This window comes from Colossoma macropomum, unplaced genomic scaffold (genome assembly GCF_904425465.1).
Source record: "Colossoma macropomum unplaced genomic scaffold, Colossoma_macropomum, whole genome shotgun sequence".
Lineage (NCBI taxonomy): Eukaryota > Metazoa > Chordata > Actinopteri > Characiformes > Serrasalmidae > Colossoma > Colossoma macropomum.
Genome location: NW_023494803.1, coordinates 40,363,016 through 40,385,028, shown reverse-complemented (window position 1 = coordinate 40,385,028; position 22,013 = coordinate 40,363,016). Strand labels below are relative to the sequence as shown.

General features: G+C 40.3%; 1 protein-coding gene across 1 annotated transcript; it reads left to right on the top strand.

The window, feature by feature from the left end:
* On the top strand, positions 1 to 17,455 carry ptger2a (prostaglandin E receptor 2a (subtype EP2)). Its single transcript, XM_036592806.1, is given in 3 exon segments — positions 1 to 1,048; positions 1,051 to 1,373; positions 15,422 to 17,455. Coding segments are annotated over 3 exon segments (1,098 nt in total). The 5' UTR covers positions 1 to 564; the 3' UTR covers positions 15,713 to 17,455.
* Positions 17,456 to 22,013: the final 4,558 nt, after the last annotated feature.

Here is a 22,013-nt window from a genome sequence, read left to right as displayed (position 1 = left end):
GTTAGGGGGTCTTTAAGGGGTCGTTCAGGGTTCAGAGCGCGTTTCTGCGACGCTAACAAGTCTAAGATCGTCATCTTTCTTGTACAAAACAACAAAACGAAACAACCGTTCAGATAAAAAGAAGTGATCAAGTCAAGGCAGTAAAAAGTGGGCTGTGCTGTTTCTTTTCCTCGTGCTGATTCAGGCTGGATGAGGTAAGAAGGGGTGTGTACATACAGCAGCTCCTCCAGCACGAGCTCAAAAGTCATGAAACAGAGAGAGAGAGAGAACAGACCGAGAGAAAGAGAAAGAGAGAGAGAGAGAGAGAGAGAGAGAGAGAGAGCTTCATCAAAGCCATGGATAAACCGACACGGACCTTTTCTTGGAAGTACCGCCTTTTCAGCGCACTGAGGGCTTTTATACTCGGTGTCTTTCTCGCACGGGACGTTCTTCTGTCCTTCAGGGCGTTATAACGCACGTTATACACGTCAGCTCTGTCTTGTAATAGCGACTTCCGGCCATCACTCTTAAGGCGGGAAAAAAGCGCGGGCTTTGTGAGGAGAAAAAGTTCATAAAGTTTGAGAAATGACACAAAACAACAGCTGCCACTGGACGCAGACGGTGAAGCCGGACGGCGGGAGCCCGGAGATCAGCGCCCTGATGTTCGCCACCGGTGTGCTGGGCAACGTGCTAGCGTTAGTCCTGCTGGAGTTCCGGCGGCGACACCGCCGCTGTACCTTGTTTCGCGTCCTCGTGACGGCGCTCGTGGTGACGGACCTGGCTGGCACGTGCATGATTAGCCCGCTAGTGCAGGTGGCACACTACCTAAACACCTCGCTGGTGGGCATGGGGGCCACGGACACGAATAGCAGGGGTCCCGTTTGCGAGTACTTCGGGTTCACCATGACCCTGTTCAGCCTCAGCACGCTAGCGCTCCTGCTAGCCATGGCACTAGAGCGCTGCATTGCCATCGCTTGGCCCTATGAATACGGGCGCCGGGCGAGCGCCCGCTACGGCTTGGCAGCTGTGCCCACCATCTACGCCCTCTCCGTGGCCTTCTGTGCCCTGCCTTCGCGGGTTTCGGCGACTACGTGCAGTACTGTCCAGGAACGTGGTGCTTCATCGACATGAACCCACAGGCCCGCGAGGACAAAGTGTTCGCCATAATTTATGCCACACTCTTGCTGGCCATGATGATCCTGGTGGTGGCTTGCAACTGCCTCGTGGTGTACCAGCTGGTGCTGATGTACCGCCGGCGGGCGGGGAAGCGGGGCAGCACGGTGGTCCGAGGGAAAAAGGACAGGAGGCACTTCTCCTTGGCTGAGGAGGTGGAGCACCTCATCCTGCTGGTCATCATGACGGTCATATTTGTCATATGCTCCCTGCCACTCATGGTAAGATGCATGGACACACGTTGAGGAAAAGCTGCCCACAGCTGCAGATGTTGGGGAACCGTTGGTGTAGATGCACAGATGTTTGGTTGTGTGCAAAAGTTTGGGCGCCCGTGGTGAAAATCCAGGTTTTGTTGATTTTCTAAGCGAAAAGAAGTGAAGACGTCCTCTACAGAGAACACACTTCTGCACACTGAAATGCACAATTACTTGCTGTATTTGGGGAAAATAAAAAAACAAAACATAAAATGTGGCCTTTGTGCAAAAGTTATATTTTTTCAATACGTTAAATTCAGCAAATACAAAAGAAATTGTGAGCTGAAAGAGGACGTGTGAACTTATTTTCACTTAAGAAATCAACCTAATCGACCCAATCAGCGTAAATCACTTTGTGATTTGACCGCTCAAACTTTTACACACAACTCTGTATATTGTCAGTGTTGAAACAAAACCTTGTATCTCTGAAAAGGGCGTCTTTACAGGAGAAGAAATTTTTTTTTTTAACTTTTAATAGAAGGTAGTAAGGAAATTATTTAGGTAACACTTTATTTTGATGGTCCACTGTAGATTCTTTGTAGATACTCAGTCTCTCCTTAAGTAGCATTCAACTAAATATCTATTAAATGCTACTGAACTTGAAGTTTCTTGAAGTTAAAGATTCTATTAATCTAACTCTCACCCTAAACCTGAACCTACCCTTAACTTCGACAACCTACTCTTACTCCTAAACCTAACCCCAACCATAATGTTGTTGATAATTAACTGATTATAATGTAAGTATCTGTAGATCATCTAAAGGGACCATCCAAATAAAGCGTGACCATTACTTATTACATAATTTCAGGCCATTTCTTTTGGTCCATCCCTCATGAAGTTTGACACTCTGTAAAGAGCAGCTGGAGATTTCAAATTATGTTGAAAATTGAAAAACAATAAAAATGAAGATACAAGGTTTGGAGATATGACAGTAACAATTTATATGCATATATTTCCATAGTTTAGTGGCCTCGAACATCTTTAAAATATGGTGCTTCAAGGGTTCTTTAGTAAAGAAAATGGTTCTATATAGAACCAAGAACCCTCATGACTCATGCAGAATGTGCTATAGACAGTTCTATAGAGAACCTTTTTGAAAATGGTTCTGTATAGCACCCAAAAATCTCCAAAAATGTTGAAAATATATGACAAATATATGACTCGACAAACCCTTTAGATGATTAAAGAGGTCTTTGTATGATAAAGGGGTTCTTCAGATTGATGGGCAATGTGCATAAAGGTGGTATAGATGGTTCTATATAGAATATTTTTGAAAAGCGTTCTATATAGCACCTGAAAGGGTTTGTCGAGTGCTCATGGTTCTATGTGGAACCATTTTCTTAACTAAAGAACCCTTGAGGCACCATCTTTTTTAAGAGTTTACCATCTTGTAGAGCTCATCTTTTCACTTAGTGGGTAATATAACTGCTCTCCATGCAGGAGACTGGCGTTCAGTTCCTCGGCTGGGCACGCGTGCCAGAGTATATCAGTAATGGTCATTTTTCTGCTTTCGCCTGGCTCTGGAACAGCAGCGCGCTAAGAGCGCCTGCCAAATGCCGTAAGCGTAAATGATCTGGGTTTTGGGTTGGAGGCAAAGCCTGCAGGACCTCCAGGACAAGGGTTGATTACCACTGTGCTCATAGGCATGCTGACATTTACAGGGAGGTTCTGAGATTTGCGTTATGGACAAAAATGTCATAACCTTTCACTAAAATGTCATAGTGAGTCATATGTACAGATGCAGATCAAGAGGGATGTTCTTATAGATAAGTGGTCTCCAAACCTGCACCTAGAATTCCACCAGAGTTCACCTATAACTTTCTGCCAGTTTGTCAAAATTTCTGCTTAAGATGTAAACAGAGTCATTCAGGGTGGTCTGGTGTGAAATGGTTGATTGTAGAGACTCAGATGTCTTTACAGTGGTGGTGAGAGAAACCAGGGGTTGCCATGGCTACAACACAAATACAGACATTTTATTTACTATGCAAAACCACCAGTGAACCTACACGAGTCTTCTGAGCTTTTATTAGGAATGTTGACGATGGGAAAATAGTGGTAAGTTTTCTTTGGGGACTGTTTTACCTTACAGTGCTCTGCATGTATCCTTCCATCCTGAACTGGCTTCATGCAGTGAATTCATAACCATTTCATGTAGTAACTTTCTGTGAGGGAGCTTTTAGAGGTGGACGTCTGGTTCCTATCACCACCACTGTGAACAGTTCTGACTTGGTAAGTTTCTCTAGAACAGAGCGTTTCACACGAAACCACTCTGAATGACTCTGTTTACATCTCAACCATTTAATTATACAGAACTTTTGGAAGGCAAGAGAATTCCCCTTTTAATGCATTGTCTGACCCAGAGTATTATCCTCTTTAGGCATATTTGCTTAGCTGGATCCAGTGTGTTAGATGGTAGTGATAGTGGAGGAGAAGGTTCTAGAAGAACTTTCTGCTAGAGTCTGTGCTTGATAGATAGATAGACAGACAGACAGACAGACAGACAGATAGATAGATAGATAGTAGATAGATAGATAGATAGATAGACAGAAAGTCATCCACTACAGCAGCACAAAGTTCAGTACAGAGCAAAACAAGAGCCAAAGTATTGCCATGCGCTATTATACAGATGCATTTTATGGTAAAACAACCATAAAATATACTGTTCAGTACAAAAATAAGTAAGTAAAATTGCATAAATATTATGCAGGTGGCAGTGCAGTGGTGCATGTCACATCCAGTGAATCAACAGAGTGACTAAACACGGTAAACAATATAGTTGTGCGACAGGTGCATAAACAAGTGGCAGTGCAATATGCACTATTTATGGATGTATAAATAATAGATGGTGACATTGTTTGAAAAGATGGTGATGACTGGTCAGATTCATGAACACGCAGAGTGGAAAAACTTCAGTTATACATGTCGGATAGTCATAAATGCAGATATTTATAGCCGCAAGTTCTCATATACTCCCTGATATGCATGATATGCCGTACAGTCCTGTGCAAACATTTGGGCACCCCCAGTCAAATGACATGTTTTGTTTAGTTTCTAAGTGAAAATAAGTGAACCCGTCCTCTACAGAGAACACACTTAAATATGACATTTTGGGCAAATTTTAATGCACAATTTATTTATTGCTGAGCTCAACACACTGAAAAGCATATCTAGTATAAAAAAGAAAATATGCCATAATTTTTGCACAGATCACATTTTATATTTTACTCATTTGCCAGTACACTCAAATTCAGTACATTCAGAGTAACTGTGTATAAAAGTTTGCAGAAGTGTGTGTTAGAAAATCAACAAAATCGACAAAACACATTATTTAACTGGGGCACCCAAACTTTTGCGCATGCATTGTAATTAACTGCATAATTTAATTGAAATTTCACTTGTAGAGGGTTTTGGATAGCACCTTACTTTATAGATCAGTAATAAGTTGGTAATTACATGGTAATATTATGGTAACAGGTTGTACTCACCTATAAGTTACTTGCTAACTTTTAAGTTGTTAGTGATTGTAGTGGTGATGTTTTTGTCATAAAATGGTAAAAAAAAAATTGGTAACAAGTTGTACTAACTTAAAAAAACATAATATTACCATATTATTACTCACTTATTACTAATTTATAAAGTGCTATATATAAAGATGTAAAGTGTTCTGTGGGCTTAACTAGCCAGTAACTTTTGGTATTGCATAATAATAATAAGTAGTATTAAAATATGAAGTATGTGCTGTTTGTGTGTGGAAATAATCTGTGTTTGTGTAATGAGGGGAGAATCACAGCTGGTGTGGTGCTGTATTGTGTGGGTGGGAAGTGATTTGCAGTTCAGCTTCCTATCAGATTTCTACTGAGTTTTCTGTGAGGTTTAACAGACCATTCGTCCCACTGTTTCCTCCTACAGTCTCTCACTTCTCACTGTGGAGCGACTGTCCAGTCCGTCTGAGTGTGATTCAGTAATGAGGGTGTGGGCAGCCATCAGTTGTGAGGGGTCAGATGTGCCTTAACAGCAGAAACTGTATTGATATATCGTTTATTAACCATTATCAATGTATTGGACTTCTATAATAGCATCACCCAGGCATTCAGTATGCAAATGAGCCTCTAATGAATCACCCTGTCCTTTTCAAATAACATGATGCAACAAACGTAAATCATTTCAGTCGAACTAATGCTAATATATCATCATACCCAGCGAGGTTTTACAGTGTTTTATTTATGACAAGCTATATTGCAACCATAATGTGGAGCATTATAACCAGAATATGATATTCTATCCATATTTTGCAGCCCCAGTTCTGAGCTCACACTCACAGTGAACGTTTACAGCTGTACTGTAGATCTTCATTTTAACCCTTAGACGTCAGCAGTAACAACACAATCATGCTGTAATTTTATTTGAATTATTTCTGATTCGTGGTTCATTGAAACAAAGGGATTAATTGTGTGGAAAGTGCAGATTCTAACCTTTAATCCCCACCACATCTGTGTTTGTAAGATGAAGAGGAGATATTTAATCAGGATTTGAATTTGATGAAAGGTTATTGATGCACTGTATGGCTTGTTGTGCAGAAAAAAAGACATCCTTTACATTTTTGCTGGACTTTTGTCAAGTCTTGACCCTGAAACATAGATTAAAACATCAGAATGTACAGAATGTAAATGGCATGTAAACATAATTCATTACATAACTTTAATCACATACAATCATATGCAAAAGTTTGCACACCTCTAGTCAAATGATGTTTTGTTGATTATCTAAGTCAGCGGTTGGCAACATGCGGCTCTTTCACTGCCCTGTTGTGGCTCCACAGCTGAATCAGGTTTGTAGATAAAATAAAATAATCCGCCTTTACAGTAAAATAAAGCTCTGCTGATCGTTCAACACAGTTTAACAATAAATGGTCTTAAACTCTGGAGTTAATGTAGAACTGCTGATTCACCCTTTAACCCTGAAGGTTGGTGCACAGACTGCTGGTCACCATAGCAACACAGACAACAATCTTGCCTAGCTAGTAGCTAACGAAACGGCAAAGAGAGAGATTTAAGACGAACATCGATAATTTGGAGATGAATGGACTTATTTGCATTTATAATCACTCCAGCTGGTTTCCTGATACGTTTAATCTGCAGCAACAAACTGACAAACACTAAAAAGTTGCAAAGCTTAAGTCGCTTCTCATTTGAATTCTCCCGTTCCACCTTAAATGATGCCGCAGTTACATTCTGGCACCATTTAAGGTAGAACGGGAAAATTCAAACAAGAAGCTGGTGAATGAGAAGCGACTTCAGCCTCATCAAAAGTCAAACATTGAGAGACATTTTACAAGAAACTGTTCTACTTTTGAGGAAAGATTTCCTGCTGGAGATGCGAGAAAAGCAGCTTTAGCTGAGCTAAATCTTAAAGCTGAGCGAAGTCAGTCTGTGTTTTCGTTTATATTATATTTTAGCCTATACTAGTTCATCAGCACATACTGAGTCATATTTACAGCCAAAATGGTAAAATGGACATAAAGTGTTGTGGCTCCCAAGGTGGTTAGATTTTTATTGAAAGGACAAAATTTCTCTTCTTAATATTTGGGTTGCGACCGCTGATCTTAGTGAATGCAAAATAAATTTTAGTGCACATTTTCTATTTATTTGCTGAGTTTAACAAGGAAAAAAAACTATAACCATAACTTCTGCACTGGCCACATTTTATGTTGAATTTTTTCCACCAATATGCTCAAAATGTTGCATTAAAATATGCAGAAGCGTGTCCTGTGTAGAGGATGTGTTCACTTTCAGAGGTTTTCTCTTAGAGAACAGAACATGTGATGTGACCAGGGGTGCCCAAATGTTTGCATACACCTGTGATTTACATAGTACAGCAAAATGACTATAATAATTCTAGACCTCTAAGGGTGAACAGTAGCTATTTTACTGTGCAGATGTTCACCGTTTTGGCCTCTTGTAGTTATTTCTGCCTAAAAGTACAGAGCATGAGCTTCAGCACTGAAATCACTGACATCAAGAAATGACTTAAAAAGGGATTTCACAGATTTTCACCATTTCTGTATAATTAAATGGTTCAGATGTAAACAGAGTCATTCAGAGTGGTTTGGTGTGAAACGCTCTGTTCTAGAGAAACTTAGAGTCAGAACTGTTCACAGTGGTGGTGATAGGAACCAGACGTCCACCTCTAAAAGCTCCCTCACAGAAAGTTACTACGTGAAATGATTATGAATTCACTGCCTGATGGCTGAGACACTGTTTTATGATAGTTTTGAGAAGGTTTTGGTTTAAAAACGTATTTTAAAAACATTGTTTACCATCATCAACATTCCATATAAAAACTCAGAAGACACCTGTGGCAAAGTCTGAATGACTCAACAAGTGAGTTATGCAGAAATTTGGAAAAATTGGTGGAATTCCTCTCTCAGCAATAAAGCATTGTAGAGTCAGTCATGATGAACACCATAACAGCTGTGACTGGAGCGTTTGATTGGTGTCATTCAACAAAATCAAAGAAACATAGTAGCTGCGTTCCAAAGCCTGGGCTGCAGTCGAGGTAGTGCGGGTCTTCGGTAGGACTGTCCTATGAAGACTCCTCCTTAGTAGCCTATTGGAGCAGTCGTGGGCTGGAGGTTAGGGAACCAGCCTTGTGACCGGAAGGTCGCCGGTTTGATCCCCATCAGCTTACAGTACGTGACTGAAGTGCCCTTGAGCAAGGCACCTAACCCCCATCTGCTCCCCGGGCACCATGGATAGGGCTGCCCACCGCTCCGGGCAAGTGTGCTCACTGCCCCCTAGTGTGTGTGTGTTCACTAGTGTGTATGTGGTGTTTCACTGCATTCTATTGGTCACACCAGTGGAACTGTCCTAACGAGGCTGTGTGATGACGACACAAGAGTGGAGCGAGACTCGTGAGGGAACTGGTGAGAGAGAATGCAGCCCAGTGAATTGAGTTTGTTGCTTTTTCATTTCTTCATGGAAATGGAGGAGATGCTCTTATGTAGTACGATAAACGACATACATACAAATACTTCTAAATACAATACGATATATGGACGATATATGATATATGGACAAAGGCTTTAATTAATCCGTCATTTTACACTTTATAAAGTAACGAAGACGAATTCAACGACGTGAACAATTTACATTTTAAACAAGCTCTGCTCCAAGGTTTTCCGTCATTTTCGTGCTACTGTTTTTTTTTCCTTCGCATCATTCGTGTGTAGAGAATTGTGGGTAACCAAAGGCCTGGAAGGATCTGTTGCGTCCTCGAAATCACTCAGAACGTAGGCAGCATTTCTAGCCTGTAACGAAGGGTCCTTCACTTTGGAACGGCCTGCTGTGATGCCGCGGCCGAGAAATGCAGCCTAGGCTTTGGAACGTAGCTGTTTTCTCCAGATTAAAGCGGTGGGCAACAGAACGATACAGTCATAATGAAAAGGAGCATGCTGTTATCAGATATAAGTTTTTCAGCCAATCAGAGTGCATGGACAGATGTAACTGGGGTATAATTTATTCTGAATTGCCACCAGCTCAGCCCACACAGCTGAACGTACTGCGAATTCGAGCAAAAAAACACTTGCAGCTTTCGTTCTTGCTGCGGGCAAACAGAGCAGGAAACGACGCACTGCCTGGCATCCTCCCCGTCTCTCTCTGTCATGTGAGGAGCGTGTGAAATCAGAACCAGAGGCCTTTTGATTGGAGAAAGTTGCTCGGAGGGGAAAAATAAACACCCAGCCGACAGAACGGAAATACAACCACAACAAAACACTCACTGGGACCAGAACACACGCTGCCACGGCAAACACGCTCTAGATAGAGCCTCTCTTAGGGCAGATGTGTTCATCGAATAAGAATGAGAGTCGGTCATCTGCGTATGAGCCATAGAGTGTTCATTTACTTCTAGAAATGATTCAGTGTCCACTATGATTATTCAGTATCCTTCATGAATTATGCAAGATAGGTTCTTTACACTGGAGGCTTCTTATTCCGTCATTAACCCAGTCATGTCCAACAACACATTTAGTATGACAAAATGCCATAGAACATGTTCTGATTGGTTTGAACTGATAATATTTGGTTTATCTGTGCAGTGGATAAACATCCAGCAATATCTATGTTATTTTTTTTTTATTGCATTCCATTTTTACACTGTATTTCACAATCATATGTGGATTTGTTTAGATAAAAATCAGTAGCGCCATGTGGCCAAAAGACAGAATTTAATATGTGATAAAGCTTAAGGAATTATTCAAGATTCGCTATAAATTGTTCAGTATTTATTCTTAAGTGTTCAGTTACTGCTAGACATGATTCAGTATCCACCATGATTATTCAATATCTATTATAAATTGTTATCCACTACAGAATATTCAGTATCTACCATGAATTATTCAGTATCCACTAACAATTATTCAGTATCCACTAACAATTATTTAGCATCTACTATAAATTATTCAATAAATACTATGAATTATTCAATATTTTCTATGAATAATTTAGTATCTACTATGAATTATTCAGTAACTACTACTTATTGTTCAGTATCTCTCTGAATTATTTAGTATTCACTTTGATTTATTCAGAAACTACTACAAATTATTCAGTATCAACTATGAATTATTCAGTATCTACTATGAATTATTCAGTATTCGCTATGAATTATTCAGTATCTACTACAATTTTTTTAGTATTCACTATGAATTTTTTTGTATCTACTATGTATTTTTCAGTATATACTATGAATAATTTAGTATCTACTATGAATTTATTCAGTATCTACTATGAATTATTCAATATCTACTGTGACTTAATCATATCCACTATAAATAATTCAGTATCTATAACGAATTATTCAGTATCAACTATGAATTATTTAGTATCTACTGTGAATTATGCAGTGTCCACTATAAATTATGCAGGAGTGCATGAATTATCAGCTCATTAAATTATCATGTTAAACTATTAGACAACAGTTCCACCTTCTTGTGCAGCATCTATTAGAACAGCCTCTGTCTCATAACACTGAATAGATTAAACTCCACCAGTAACCAGTCAGTGTCTACTATGAAACTATGTGATATGTGGACCAATCAGAGTCAGAGGGAGATCTCAGGACAAGCCTGGTGGTGATTAAGAGTTGTGGCTAAAAAGCGTTTTGCTTAAAAATATTATTATTAGTGTTTTTGCTGTTTATCCTGGAGCATTCTGCTTTTGAGTCTTCTCAGTGGTTCTTCCTCATGCAGTAAGTTTCTCCTTTTGAGTCTTGGTTCCTCCAAGTGGTTCTTCCTCACACTCTCAGGGATTCTCTCCTTGCATCTGTCTCCCCTGGATGACTCCATGTAGTAGCAAATAGGTTCTATGACTTATAACAACAGTAGAACTCTTTTGGGTGCTATATAAAAACATTTTAAAAGGTGAAGTAAAAATTACCATACACTATAGGTTCTCCGTCATGGATGAGAACCATTTATTAATACAATTATCTATTCAAATGTTTTTTTGAGTTGCCATGGTTGCATATACAGTATAACCGTGCCCTTTACTAAAGAACCCTTAGACTCAGACTCCTGTAAATCTGGTTTGTGAGCGCCAATGTAAAAACTATACAAATACACACATAATTGAATTCAATACATGAAAACCAATGCAAAATGCATGGGATTCACTGAATGGTCAGGGCTTCCATTCTTAACTGTCCAGAAGTTCCCAGGCATTTAAGGGCTTAACTGGGTTAGTGGTATTACACCAATAAATGTAAAGTCACGGGAGAAATTTGGGCACAAATAAACAAACAACACTGGCATGACTTCCTGTCACGCATCCCTCCAGAACCGACTCCTTGGAGAACTCTGATTCCCAGAGCTCCCTTGGTGATCACAAGACTGTCACACCACCATCCACAGCCAATCTTCGTTCCCCTTCACCTGAATTCTAATACTAACACACCTGTCTTGTTTGTCACATGGCTTGAGTTCAGTCATTGCGTCATTCACATTTCCACATTGTTTCTGCAGGAAGAACTCGTGGAGGCAGGGCAGCACTGCTTCCGCTAAAGCAATTACAATAGCAGCAATGGTGAGTTGAGTGTATACAGCTCACTCAGATATTAGAGCCTGAAGCAAAAACAGCCTCATCTTTGTTTCAGTGGTTTGTCAGCTGATGATGAGCTGAGGAAAACAAGTTTGTGCAGAATAGACTTTGTCATATGGAGTCAAAGAACCTCTGAGTCAGTACGTCACACTGAATGCAGTTTGTGCTTTAAAGTTGCTGCTGCAGCCGCTTTCAGAGGAACAGTTTTCATTTTCTCCTGTAAAAATGATCAGCACTGAGAAAGCGAGTGCTCAGCGGGGAGTAGATGTTCGTTCACTGGTGCCGGTGGTTCCACCTTAAATGGCGCCTGAGCCACCAGAATGTACTGCTGCACCATTTAAGGTGGAACAGGAAAATTCAAATGAGAACCTGACTTCAGCCTCGTGATTTTTAGTGTTTGACAGATTTTCGTTGCAGATTAAACATATCAGGAAACCAGCTGGAGTGATTATAAATGCAAATAAAACGTCTACAGTGGCGCTATGGAGCCTGACGACCCAGCACGGCCAGCGAGCCGTTTCAACATCTCCAGCTAACATGGCTAATATAGCTTTTTGGTTATAGTTATTTTCACCTGCTCATTGATTTATCTCTCTGTAGACGTTAGCCGACGTTACTGTGCTCTAATAGGAGGGAATTTTTCCACAAATCATTTATATCATTAATTTAGTTTAGAATCACACTTTCTTGTGTGTTTGGTTCTCCAACAGTTCTAGACACATCCTCGAATTTCAATCGTGGCAACTATGACAAAGATAAAGTGACACACCTTTCTGTGGTGGCTGAAGTGATACGAACGCCTGTATTTCTGAAGTTAGTAACTGTCAGTAAGGCAACAGCAGAGCTTGTTTTAACCAGCGATTTTGCACTTCAGTATTTTGTGAAAAGAGCCTATCGCTTCTTTCATTTGAGCTACCGAGCGTTTCTGTCTGAGCACATTTGCCTGTGTTTCAGACTGTGTTTTTGGACTTTCGCCTTTGCCTTAATGCCTTTTGTAAAGTGGGTTTTAAGAGAAATTTCTTCTTAAGAATGGTCGGTGAACGAGGCCCAATGACCTGTGTGATTGCTCTTTCAGCAGAACCTTCCAGAGAGTTTTAGTATGAACTTGCACTCCCGCCGTCCAAAAGCTGAGCTTCACTCACTCATAAAAGCTGTTGTCTCCTTTGGGACGACACCGTCTGGTTTCCAGGACACAGTAAAATCAACGCAATTAGGTTTACTGCAGAGGTCTGGGAAACACAATTACCTTGACTCATTTGAGAGGCTTTTACACAACGCAGGTTGACACTCATATAATACAGAGGATTTGTGTGAATAGTTTAGTTACTGCAAATCAAATGAGGCACGTTTTCTATTAGGCGTTTAAAGGGCACATATCACAGAAAAACAAATTTTGCATGCTATGTTTTAATATGTTTCATCTGATATGTAAACACTGCCAAAGCCTCAAAACATACCGATGTCACAAATTTGAATTAACTGGTTTTGTGATGTCAAAAACATCAAACATGTAAACATATCCACCTGTTCAACCTTCAATAGTTTTGCTCCGTCCATTTTCATTGAAGGTATAAGGATTGTTTCAACTCTGAGTGCTTTCACAGGGCAGCCAATCAGAGCAGAGCTCATTTCCATATATATTAGCCTTAACGGTGCTGTAACAAAAACAGCATGTTTGATTGTAAGAGGTAAAAAGCGGTCGTGTAAAAATGAATACAGCACAAATAAATGGAATAAAAACCAGAAAAATATAGAATATGGCCTTTTAAGTAAACTAGCGTTGTTTTTTAATAATATCACTTCATCAGAGCGTCTGGATGTTTGTTTGATTGACAGCTATGACTGCCATTGAATAGTTTCAACAACAGACATTTTGCAGTTTAATGAAAAATGCAGTAAACACCAATTATTGATGCAGATGCTGTGATCTTGTACAACTTCTGGAGTCTTGTTTCAGTCAAAGTTGATGTTAATGCCATGTTCTAATAATGAATTCTTGCTCCACAGATTTAGTCATTCTCTTGAATCTGCAGTCCTGTGGGAGATAAAAACAACACATTAAAGACGGTAAATTGCTTTGGTGGCTTTTTATGGCAGGCAAAGCCACATTTCACTCAGAGAACGTTAACTTTTACTGGCCAGCTACCAGCGCTACTGGAGAAAAAAAATGGTTTCCCAGGCTACAAGTCACCCATCGTCAGCCAAAGCAAATCGTTTTGGCTCAACTAGAAAGTCTGTCTGATTTATTAGCATTTGCACATTTGACAAATCTTGTTATTTACCTTTTATCAATATGATTACACAGATCAGGCATAACATTATGACCTTATGTCCTTGTTTCTACGCTCACTGTCCATTTTATCAGCTCCACTTACTATATAGGTGCACTTTGTAGTTCTACAGTTACAGACTGTAGTCCATCTGTTTCTCTGATACTTTGTTAGCCCCCTTTTACCCTGTTCTTCAGTGGTCAGGACCCCCATGGACCCTCACAGAGAAGGTACTATTTGGGTGGTGGATCATTCTCAGCACTGCAGTAACACTGATGTGGTGGTGGTGTGTTAGTGTGTGTTGTGCTGGTGCGAGTGGATCAGACACAGCAGTGCTGCTGGACAAAGGTATTGGGACACACCCCTCAATCTTTGAATTCAGGTGTTTCATTCAGTCTCACTGCCACAGGTGTATAAAATCAAGCACCTAGCCAAGCAGCCTGCCTTTACACACATTAGTGAAAGAATGGGTTTTTCTGAAGAGCTCACTGAATTTGAGCTGGACGAGTCTGGGTTTGGCGAATGCCAGGAGAACGTTACCTGCCTGACTGCACTGTGCCAGCTGTAAAGTTTGGTGGAGGAGGGCTGATGATATGGGGCTCTTTTTCAGGGGTTGGTCTAGAACCCTCAGTTCCAGTGAAGGGAAATCTTAAAGCTTCAGCACCAAGACATTTTGGATAATTGTACAATTCCAACTTTGTGGGAACAGTTTGGGGAAGAACCTGTTCTGTTCCAGCATGACTGAGCCCCAGAGCACAAAGCAGCTCCATAAAGTCATGACTGGGTGAGTTCAGTGTGGAAGAACTTGACTGGCCCTCACAGAGCCCTGACCTCAACTCCATCAAACACCTTTGGGATGAACTAACTGAGATTGTGAGCCAGCCCCTCTTGCCCAACATCAGTGTCTGACCTCACAAATGCTCTTCTGGATAAATGGGCAAAAATTCCCACAGACACTCTCCAAAATCTTGTAGAAGCTTCCCAGAAGAGTGGAAGCTGTTAGAGCTGCAAAGGAGGGCCGACTCCATATTAATGCCTATGGATGTAGAATGGGATGTCCATATAGTGTACTACAAAAACAAACAAAGAAAGATATATTGATATTGGCCCTTTAAGTAATCTCAAATAGACTGGCTTGTGTGGTTTATGATACTGTAGACAAACAATATTTCATACAGTGTCAGAAACCACATAAGCAAATCTGTTAGAGAACAACTCAGCATGGTCTGAGGCAAGTGTGTAATGACTTTAGCATTATGCTAACTGGTGTCTTATAAGCTTGCATTACTGGTTAGATAGATTAGCCCCATAGCCCCAGTGCTAATACTAAAGAAGCAAACTTCTGACACCAAACATGTCCAGCCAGAGTGGAGAATTTTGGTAAATTTGTAAATTCTTTTTTTTTTTGCTTTAAGTTAGGAATCACTTTTTTATGTTTACCATAAGAACATTTAAATTTCTCTGTTTCACTGCCGACTCAAATCGCTGTGCTGTATAAACATAGAGTTGTGATTGTTGATTTGCATTTCTGCAGTAATTCATCTCTTGAAATGCTGTTTGACAGGGAGCAGGAAAGTACCAGGATGTTTTTCCTTCTTTTTCAGAGGTTTGTTTTGTGACTAATTCTATTTTCTCCTTCTTCTCCCTTTAGATCCGTGTGTACATCAACTCATCAGCAGAGGAAAGTGAGAAGAGCCACAAGACCGACCTAATCGCGCTGCGCTTCATTTCCGTCAACTCCATCATCGACCCATGGGTGTTCATCATCCTGAGCCCGTCGGTGCTGCGCTTTGTCTGGGGGGCGTTCTGCAAGGCCAGCAACAGGGGCACATCCTACAGGACATCTCTGGCCAAAGGCTCAGGCAGGGCGTTGGAGCAGTGCCAGAATAACGCAATTACAACAGAAATCACCGATCTTAACAAGTCTGCACAGATGATATGACCTGTGACCTCCTGGGTGGCCTGTCCAGATGGAGGACGTGCAGAAAAATATGAATATTCTCTCTAAATGCTGAGCCAAACTGTGGGCTAAGCCTTGGAGTGACTCCCACATACTCCTACATGCTGAATTAAGAAGTCCTGAGTATGGCTAGGAGGGGGATTTGGTGTGTTTGTTTTTTGGAAAGGCTAATTTAGTCAGCACATTTTGATTGGCAAAGAGACATGAAGTCTGGGGGGAGAGAACGAGGTCAAAAGATGTTTCGATGTACTTTTGAACCACTAGAGTCACTGTTGTTAAGAGCGAGAGCACAATGGTGTCTGAAAGACTTCTAAAAAACCTCTAAAGAACTTGAAGAATGTTCTAGGGGCGTGTTTAATGGATGTCCATTCGAGAAAGGCCTACAAACCTCTACTTCTGAGAAACACTCGTGACGTGGAGTTTCAGTTTCCTGACATATGATCGCACTCATTTTTTAATTTGCATGAGTTGCGGTTTTACGACATAAATAAGGTGAGCTATGTGAGTTCAAGCCGTATTTCAATGCTCTGCTATAACTTTCCAAAAGTGTTTGGAAATATTTCAAAGTGGGCGGCAAGACTTCATCATCTACTTTAAGGTGCACCCATTTCAGGTGTCTCCATAGAAAAGCACTGACCAATAGAATGGGACGTTCTGGAGGAGCCTCACATGATCCAAAGGTCATCACGTCCAATCCCAAGCGTGGGCTAAAGGGGTATGAAGCCCGCCAACACTGAGCTGCGTTCAGTGGAGTGATGGAGCTCCATCCAGTACCTTTGGGATGAGTTGGAGTGATCCAGAACTGACCATCCAACATCAGTACCTGACCTCACTAATGCTCAACCAAATCCTCACAGCAATGTTCCAACATCTGGTGAAAAGCCTTCCCAGAAGAGTAGAGGCTGTTACTGCAGCAAAGAGGGACAAACTCACTATTAAAACCCTTCATTTCAGGAGAAACATCAGAGGAGCAGGTGTCTACAAACTTCTGGACACATAGTTTCCAAGCCCATGTGTTTCTTAATAGTGAAGTCCTTCTCATTTATGCCTGGAGACCATCAGAAAAAGGCACATGAACCTCTCTTTCTGAAAGAGACTCATCATGCTAGTGTTTTAGGTTGAGCCAGATGCTGTTCTACAAAGCTTTTGGACATTTTGTTCCACAGCACCTCCTACGTTGCCTCTTTTATAACCCATAAATGAGGAGTAAGCCTTCCACACCAGTGGATTAATGAGAAGCTCCTACAGTTCATGCAGACCGATGCTGAATTTTGCTTTCTGAAGGTAGTCAAGCGTTTAAAACGTCCATGGACGGGACCAGTGAAAGCAAGCTGCAGAGATGACCATGCTTGTGGCGTTAGGTCATAAAGACTTAATTGAATGTTGGTGTTTCAGCAATGCAGGCAAACAATGTAAAGAGTCCATTAATGCTTTAATCGTCTTGGTGAGCTGCTTATGTGTCATTAATTTAAAATGGGAACCCACTATTTCACTTTGGATCATTTGTATGCCGTGTTTGTGTTTATAAAGGCCGTGTGTGAGGTTGCTGAGTATTTCTTGCACACATTAAGGCCCGATCCCATTTCTTATTTTTACCCCTACCCCTTGTTTTCGAGGGTCTCCTTGCCTCTTGGAACTGAGTTACAAGGGGTAGTGGTTGAAATCTTCCCCTATGAAATGGGACCCTTAAATATGAAAGAACATTACTTCATTAACAGCTACTAGCGCTGCTCTGTAGTTAAATTCAGGGCATCATATGCTTTCAAAGAGAGGGGGTGTGATAATTATTTATTATCGCCTACCGCTAATTCTTCAGTGATATGAAGCTGAAGTCAGATATTCACAGATTCTCGTTCAACTTTTCCTGTTCCACCTTAAATGGAGCAGCAGTTACATTCTGGCGCTTCAGGCGTCAGAACTGCTGGACTATTTAAGGTGGAATGGGAAAGTTAGCTAGCCAGCTACTGAGACATCGACATACTATTTGCTAATTTTTATGCTTGTTATAAAGAAAAGGACCATAATGCACTGAAAAGACATTAAGCTAAGATAATACTGTGGTTATCGTAATTTTTTAACAGAGAAAATACTGACATTTGAGGGTTTCTTTGGTCTCTTGTTCAGCCGTTTTGCTGTTTTATTTTTTTTCTCATAACTCTAAGTTTGGAGTCTCTGAAAAACCTCTGTTTGGAGGACCATGTAGCCCTAACACTTCGCCCTACCCCTCCATATCAACAAGAATCGAGACACCCTACCCCTAGACATGAACAAGTGAAATGGAGGAATAGGGCTAAGTGGTAGGGGCGAGGGGTGAAATGGGATTGGGCCTACGAGACTGATATTCAGGGTCAAAACGCCCCTCATACCATACAGTACTATGATTCTGATTGCACTGAGCTGTGAAACAATGTCAAGCTTGTTTTTGTGTTCATATGTGTTGTACAGCATGGCTGTGAATGCATCAGTCAGAGACCAGAGACAGTGAAATGGAGGACAGACTGACTCTTTTAAATACAAAACAACAAGAAAAATATCCCAAAGTTTAGTAATAACCAGTAAAGTTCATGACATGTCCTAGTGAGAATATATCTAATGTGCTCATTTGGCCGTTTTGCATATTTCGTTCAGTGGGACAAACCAAAGTCTGGGCACCCAATGACTTATTTTGTTGATTTTCTTTGTGAAAATAAGTTAAAACATGCTCTACATAGAACACACTGGCGTTATGCAAATTTCAGTGCACAATTTCTGTTTATTTAGTTTAACATATTGGAAAAAAATCAAATCCAAAATGTACTGTATCTTTTGCACAGGCCACATTTTTTTTGTATTTTTGTGTCCAATATGTTAAATTGAGCAAATAATAAGTAATTGTACATTAAACTGTTCTCTGTTAAGGGTGTGTTTATTTAATTTTGCTTAGAAAATCAACAAAATATCAAAATAATTTGACTGGTGAGCACAAACCTGTACATATGACTGTACATAAAGTATATGCATATGTTTACTGAGTATTGCAGCTTTGCAGATTTCACACACAGACAACAGTAAATGCACGCTGGGTTTCCTGTGCTCGTACATCAAACAGATAGATGAAGGTAATTAGCTGAAGGTGGAAGTCGCTGAGCGTATTTAGGGCGTCCAACCTCCCCTACAGTCCCACGCGTCTTCACAACATTTGCTGACTCAGAGCTATGTTACCCCTACATTCACACTCTTAAAGGTGATGGTTCTTCAAGGGTTCTTTAGTGAAGGAAATGGTTCTATATAGAACCATGAACACTTAAAGAACCCTTTGCATGATTAAAGGGTTCTTTGCATTGTGAAAGGGTTCTTCAGAGCATGCTATAGATGGTTCTATATAGAACCTTTTTGAAAAGGGTTCTATATAGCACCAAAAAGCGTTCTTCTTTTGTTATGATGTCAAGGACACTTTTCAAAAAGGTTCTATATAGAACCATCTACGGCACATTCTCCATTGTTTTGAAGAACCATTTCACCATGCAAAGGCCCCTGTAATCCTGCAAAGGAGTGTTCATGGTTCTATATAGAACCATTTTCTTTACTAAAGAAACCTTGTAGAACCATCTTTTTTAAGTGTGCAGGATTAGAGGATAATTGTGTAAAGAACCATATATAGCCCTCAATCTGAAGAACACTTTAATCATGCAAAGGGTTCTTTTAGTGTTCATAGTTCTATATAGAACCATTTTCTTTACTAAAGAGCCCTTGCAGAACCGTCTTTTTAAAACGTGTATACGAGAGAAGAACGCTTTTTGGTGGTATATAGAACCACATTCAAAAACGTTCTATATAGAACCACACACAACACATTCTTTATCAATCTGAAGAACCATTTCACCATGCAAAGAACCTCTGTAAGCATGCAAATGGTTCTTTAAGTGTTCATGGTTCCACATAGAACCATTGTCTTTACTAAAGAACCCTTGAAGAACCATCTTATAATAGAAGAGCTCTTTTTGGTGCTGTATAGAACCATATTCAAAAAGGTTCTATATAGAACACAACACATTCTTCATCAATCTGAACAATGATTTCACCATGCAGAGAACTCTTTACTCATGCAGTGGGTTCTTTGAGTGTTCATGGTTCTATATAGAACCATTTTCTTTACTAAAGAACCCTTGAAGAACCATCTTTTAAGTGTGTATGCAATAGAAGAACCCTTTTGGTGCTATATAGAACCATATTCAAAAACCTTCTATATAGAACCACACACAACACGTTCTCCATCAATCTGAAATGGGTTCTGCAAAGGGTTTTTTGAGTGTTCATGGTTCTGTATAGAGCCATTTTCTTTACTAAAGAGCCCTTGCAGAACCATCTTTTTTAAGAGTGTACGCAATAGAAGAACCCTTTTGGTATTTAGGGCGTCCGACCTCCCCGACTCCTACAGTCTCGCACGTCTTCATGACATTTGCTGACTCAGAGGCTGAATTTTTGCACAGCTCCTCATCCACCTTCACTGTCCCAGCTCAGGGCAAAATAACCACTGGTGCCAAGATTCCACTAAAGCGCAGGAGAGTCCGGGTTAAAGCTGCCTCCAGGTCCTCCTCGGACGCTCCAACTTACCACTTCAGAGGTTGTGCTGAGAACATGATATGTGTTCAAGTGGTTTCAGAAGTAAGATGGATGCACTGAGAATAAAGCTTTTTGATTTACTTTTGTTTGTCTTTCGTCTGAGAAATTAAGTTTATTTTGTGTTACTGCAACAAACTAAAGAGCAGAGGACACACATCAGAAGAGTGATGTTTTTCTCCAGTTAGGAGAATCATATTCCATGTTATCATTGTCAGACAAAAGCCTCATATCTCCAAAATTGTAACTTTTCAGGATTAGGAAAAGCTCTTAAAGCTGCACTATGTAAGATTTTGTTGTTAAAATTTAAAAAGTAGCATCATTACTGAGTGAGGAGGATATAAACTAGCCAACGTATGGTAAGCATACGCTGCTGTGAGTCACCTGAAATAAAGATTTAAAGATCTGGTCAAATTTTCCAGATCACGTCGTACATCTTCACGTATTAATGTCACTCACACAGGCTCAAAAAGAAGGTCTGGCTTGACGTTTAGGTCTCAAATAATCTCAAAATCTACTGATAAAGATGTGAGGGCAATACTAGATAATTCACTCACACCCCCGGATGACACATCCTTTTGAACGAATTCTCATTGAATTCTCTTTTAATCACCCGATTCACCCACTCAGAGAAGCACAACCCACGTTACAAAATGTTCTTATACACGCTGCATGCAATTACACGTTTCCACCAGAGAGGTCGCCAAATCCTCAAAACTTTAACTTTCAATGAAAGTTAATGTAAAAAAGATTTTATTTGTAGTAATTTTGGAGCATTCCTATTGGCCTGTTCATCATGACGCTTTCAAACGAGGTCAAGGGCAGCTGGTGTTTTCAAATTATGTCAAAAAATGAAAAACAGCAAAAATGGAGATACAAGGTTTTGTTCTGACAGCTATGATAAGCTTGTATCAGTGGGTTTTTTTTGCATGTCGACTACAATAAGACAGTAAAAACTCACTTTAGCCTGCAGTGCTCATGTGGACGATCAGTAACAAAATACACCCAGTTTATAAAAACTATCATCGGCTACTGTTGCTTTTTTTTGAACAGGGTGAAAAATCCCACTAGTTCCCCCCCAGTAATCCTCCAATTGACTGAAGCTCTTAACTCCAAACTTCAACTAGATTAATTAAAGAAAACGGCCCCTGAGCTAGAAATAGCACCAAAAACGGTTCTTCTATTATTACAAGCTCGACATCGTAAGAACAGCAGAACCCTTTTGGGTGCTATATATAGAGCCCTTTTCAAAAGGGTTCTATATAGAACCACACACAACACATTCTTCAGCAATCTGAAGAACTATTTCCCCACGCGAAGAACTCTTTAATCATGCAAAGGGTTTTTTGAGTGTTCATGGTTCTATATGGAACCATTTCCTTCACTGTCTTTTTAAAGAGTTGCTATACTGCTACCACTTAGCCTATATGTTTCACTAACTAGCTAGAAAACTAGCTATCATGCATGTTATAGTTCTAAGCAAGACTAACATTAATTTTATAGATTTATTTTCTTCAGTTAGTGAAGTTCCAGCTAATACTCGCCAGCTGTCTCCTAGATACCAATTATGAAACTGTATAGTGACTACAGCAAAGAGCATGAAAGTAGCTTGAGTGACTATGATACAGACAGCAGAAATAGCAGCTAGCTAGGGAAGGTTAGCTGTTAAAGTTACCAGATAGCC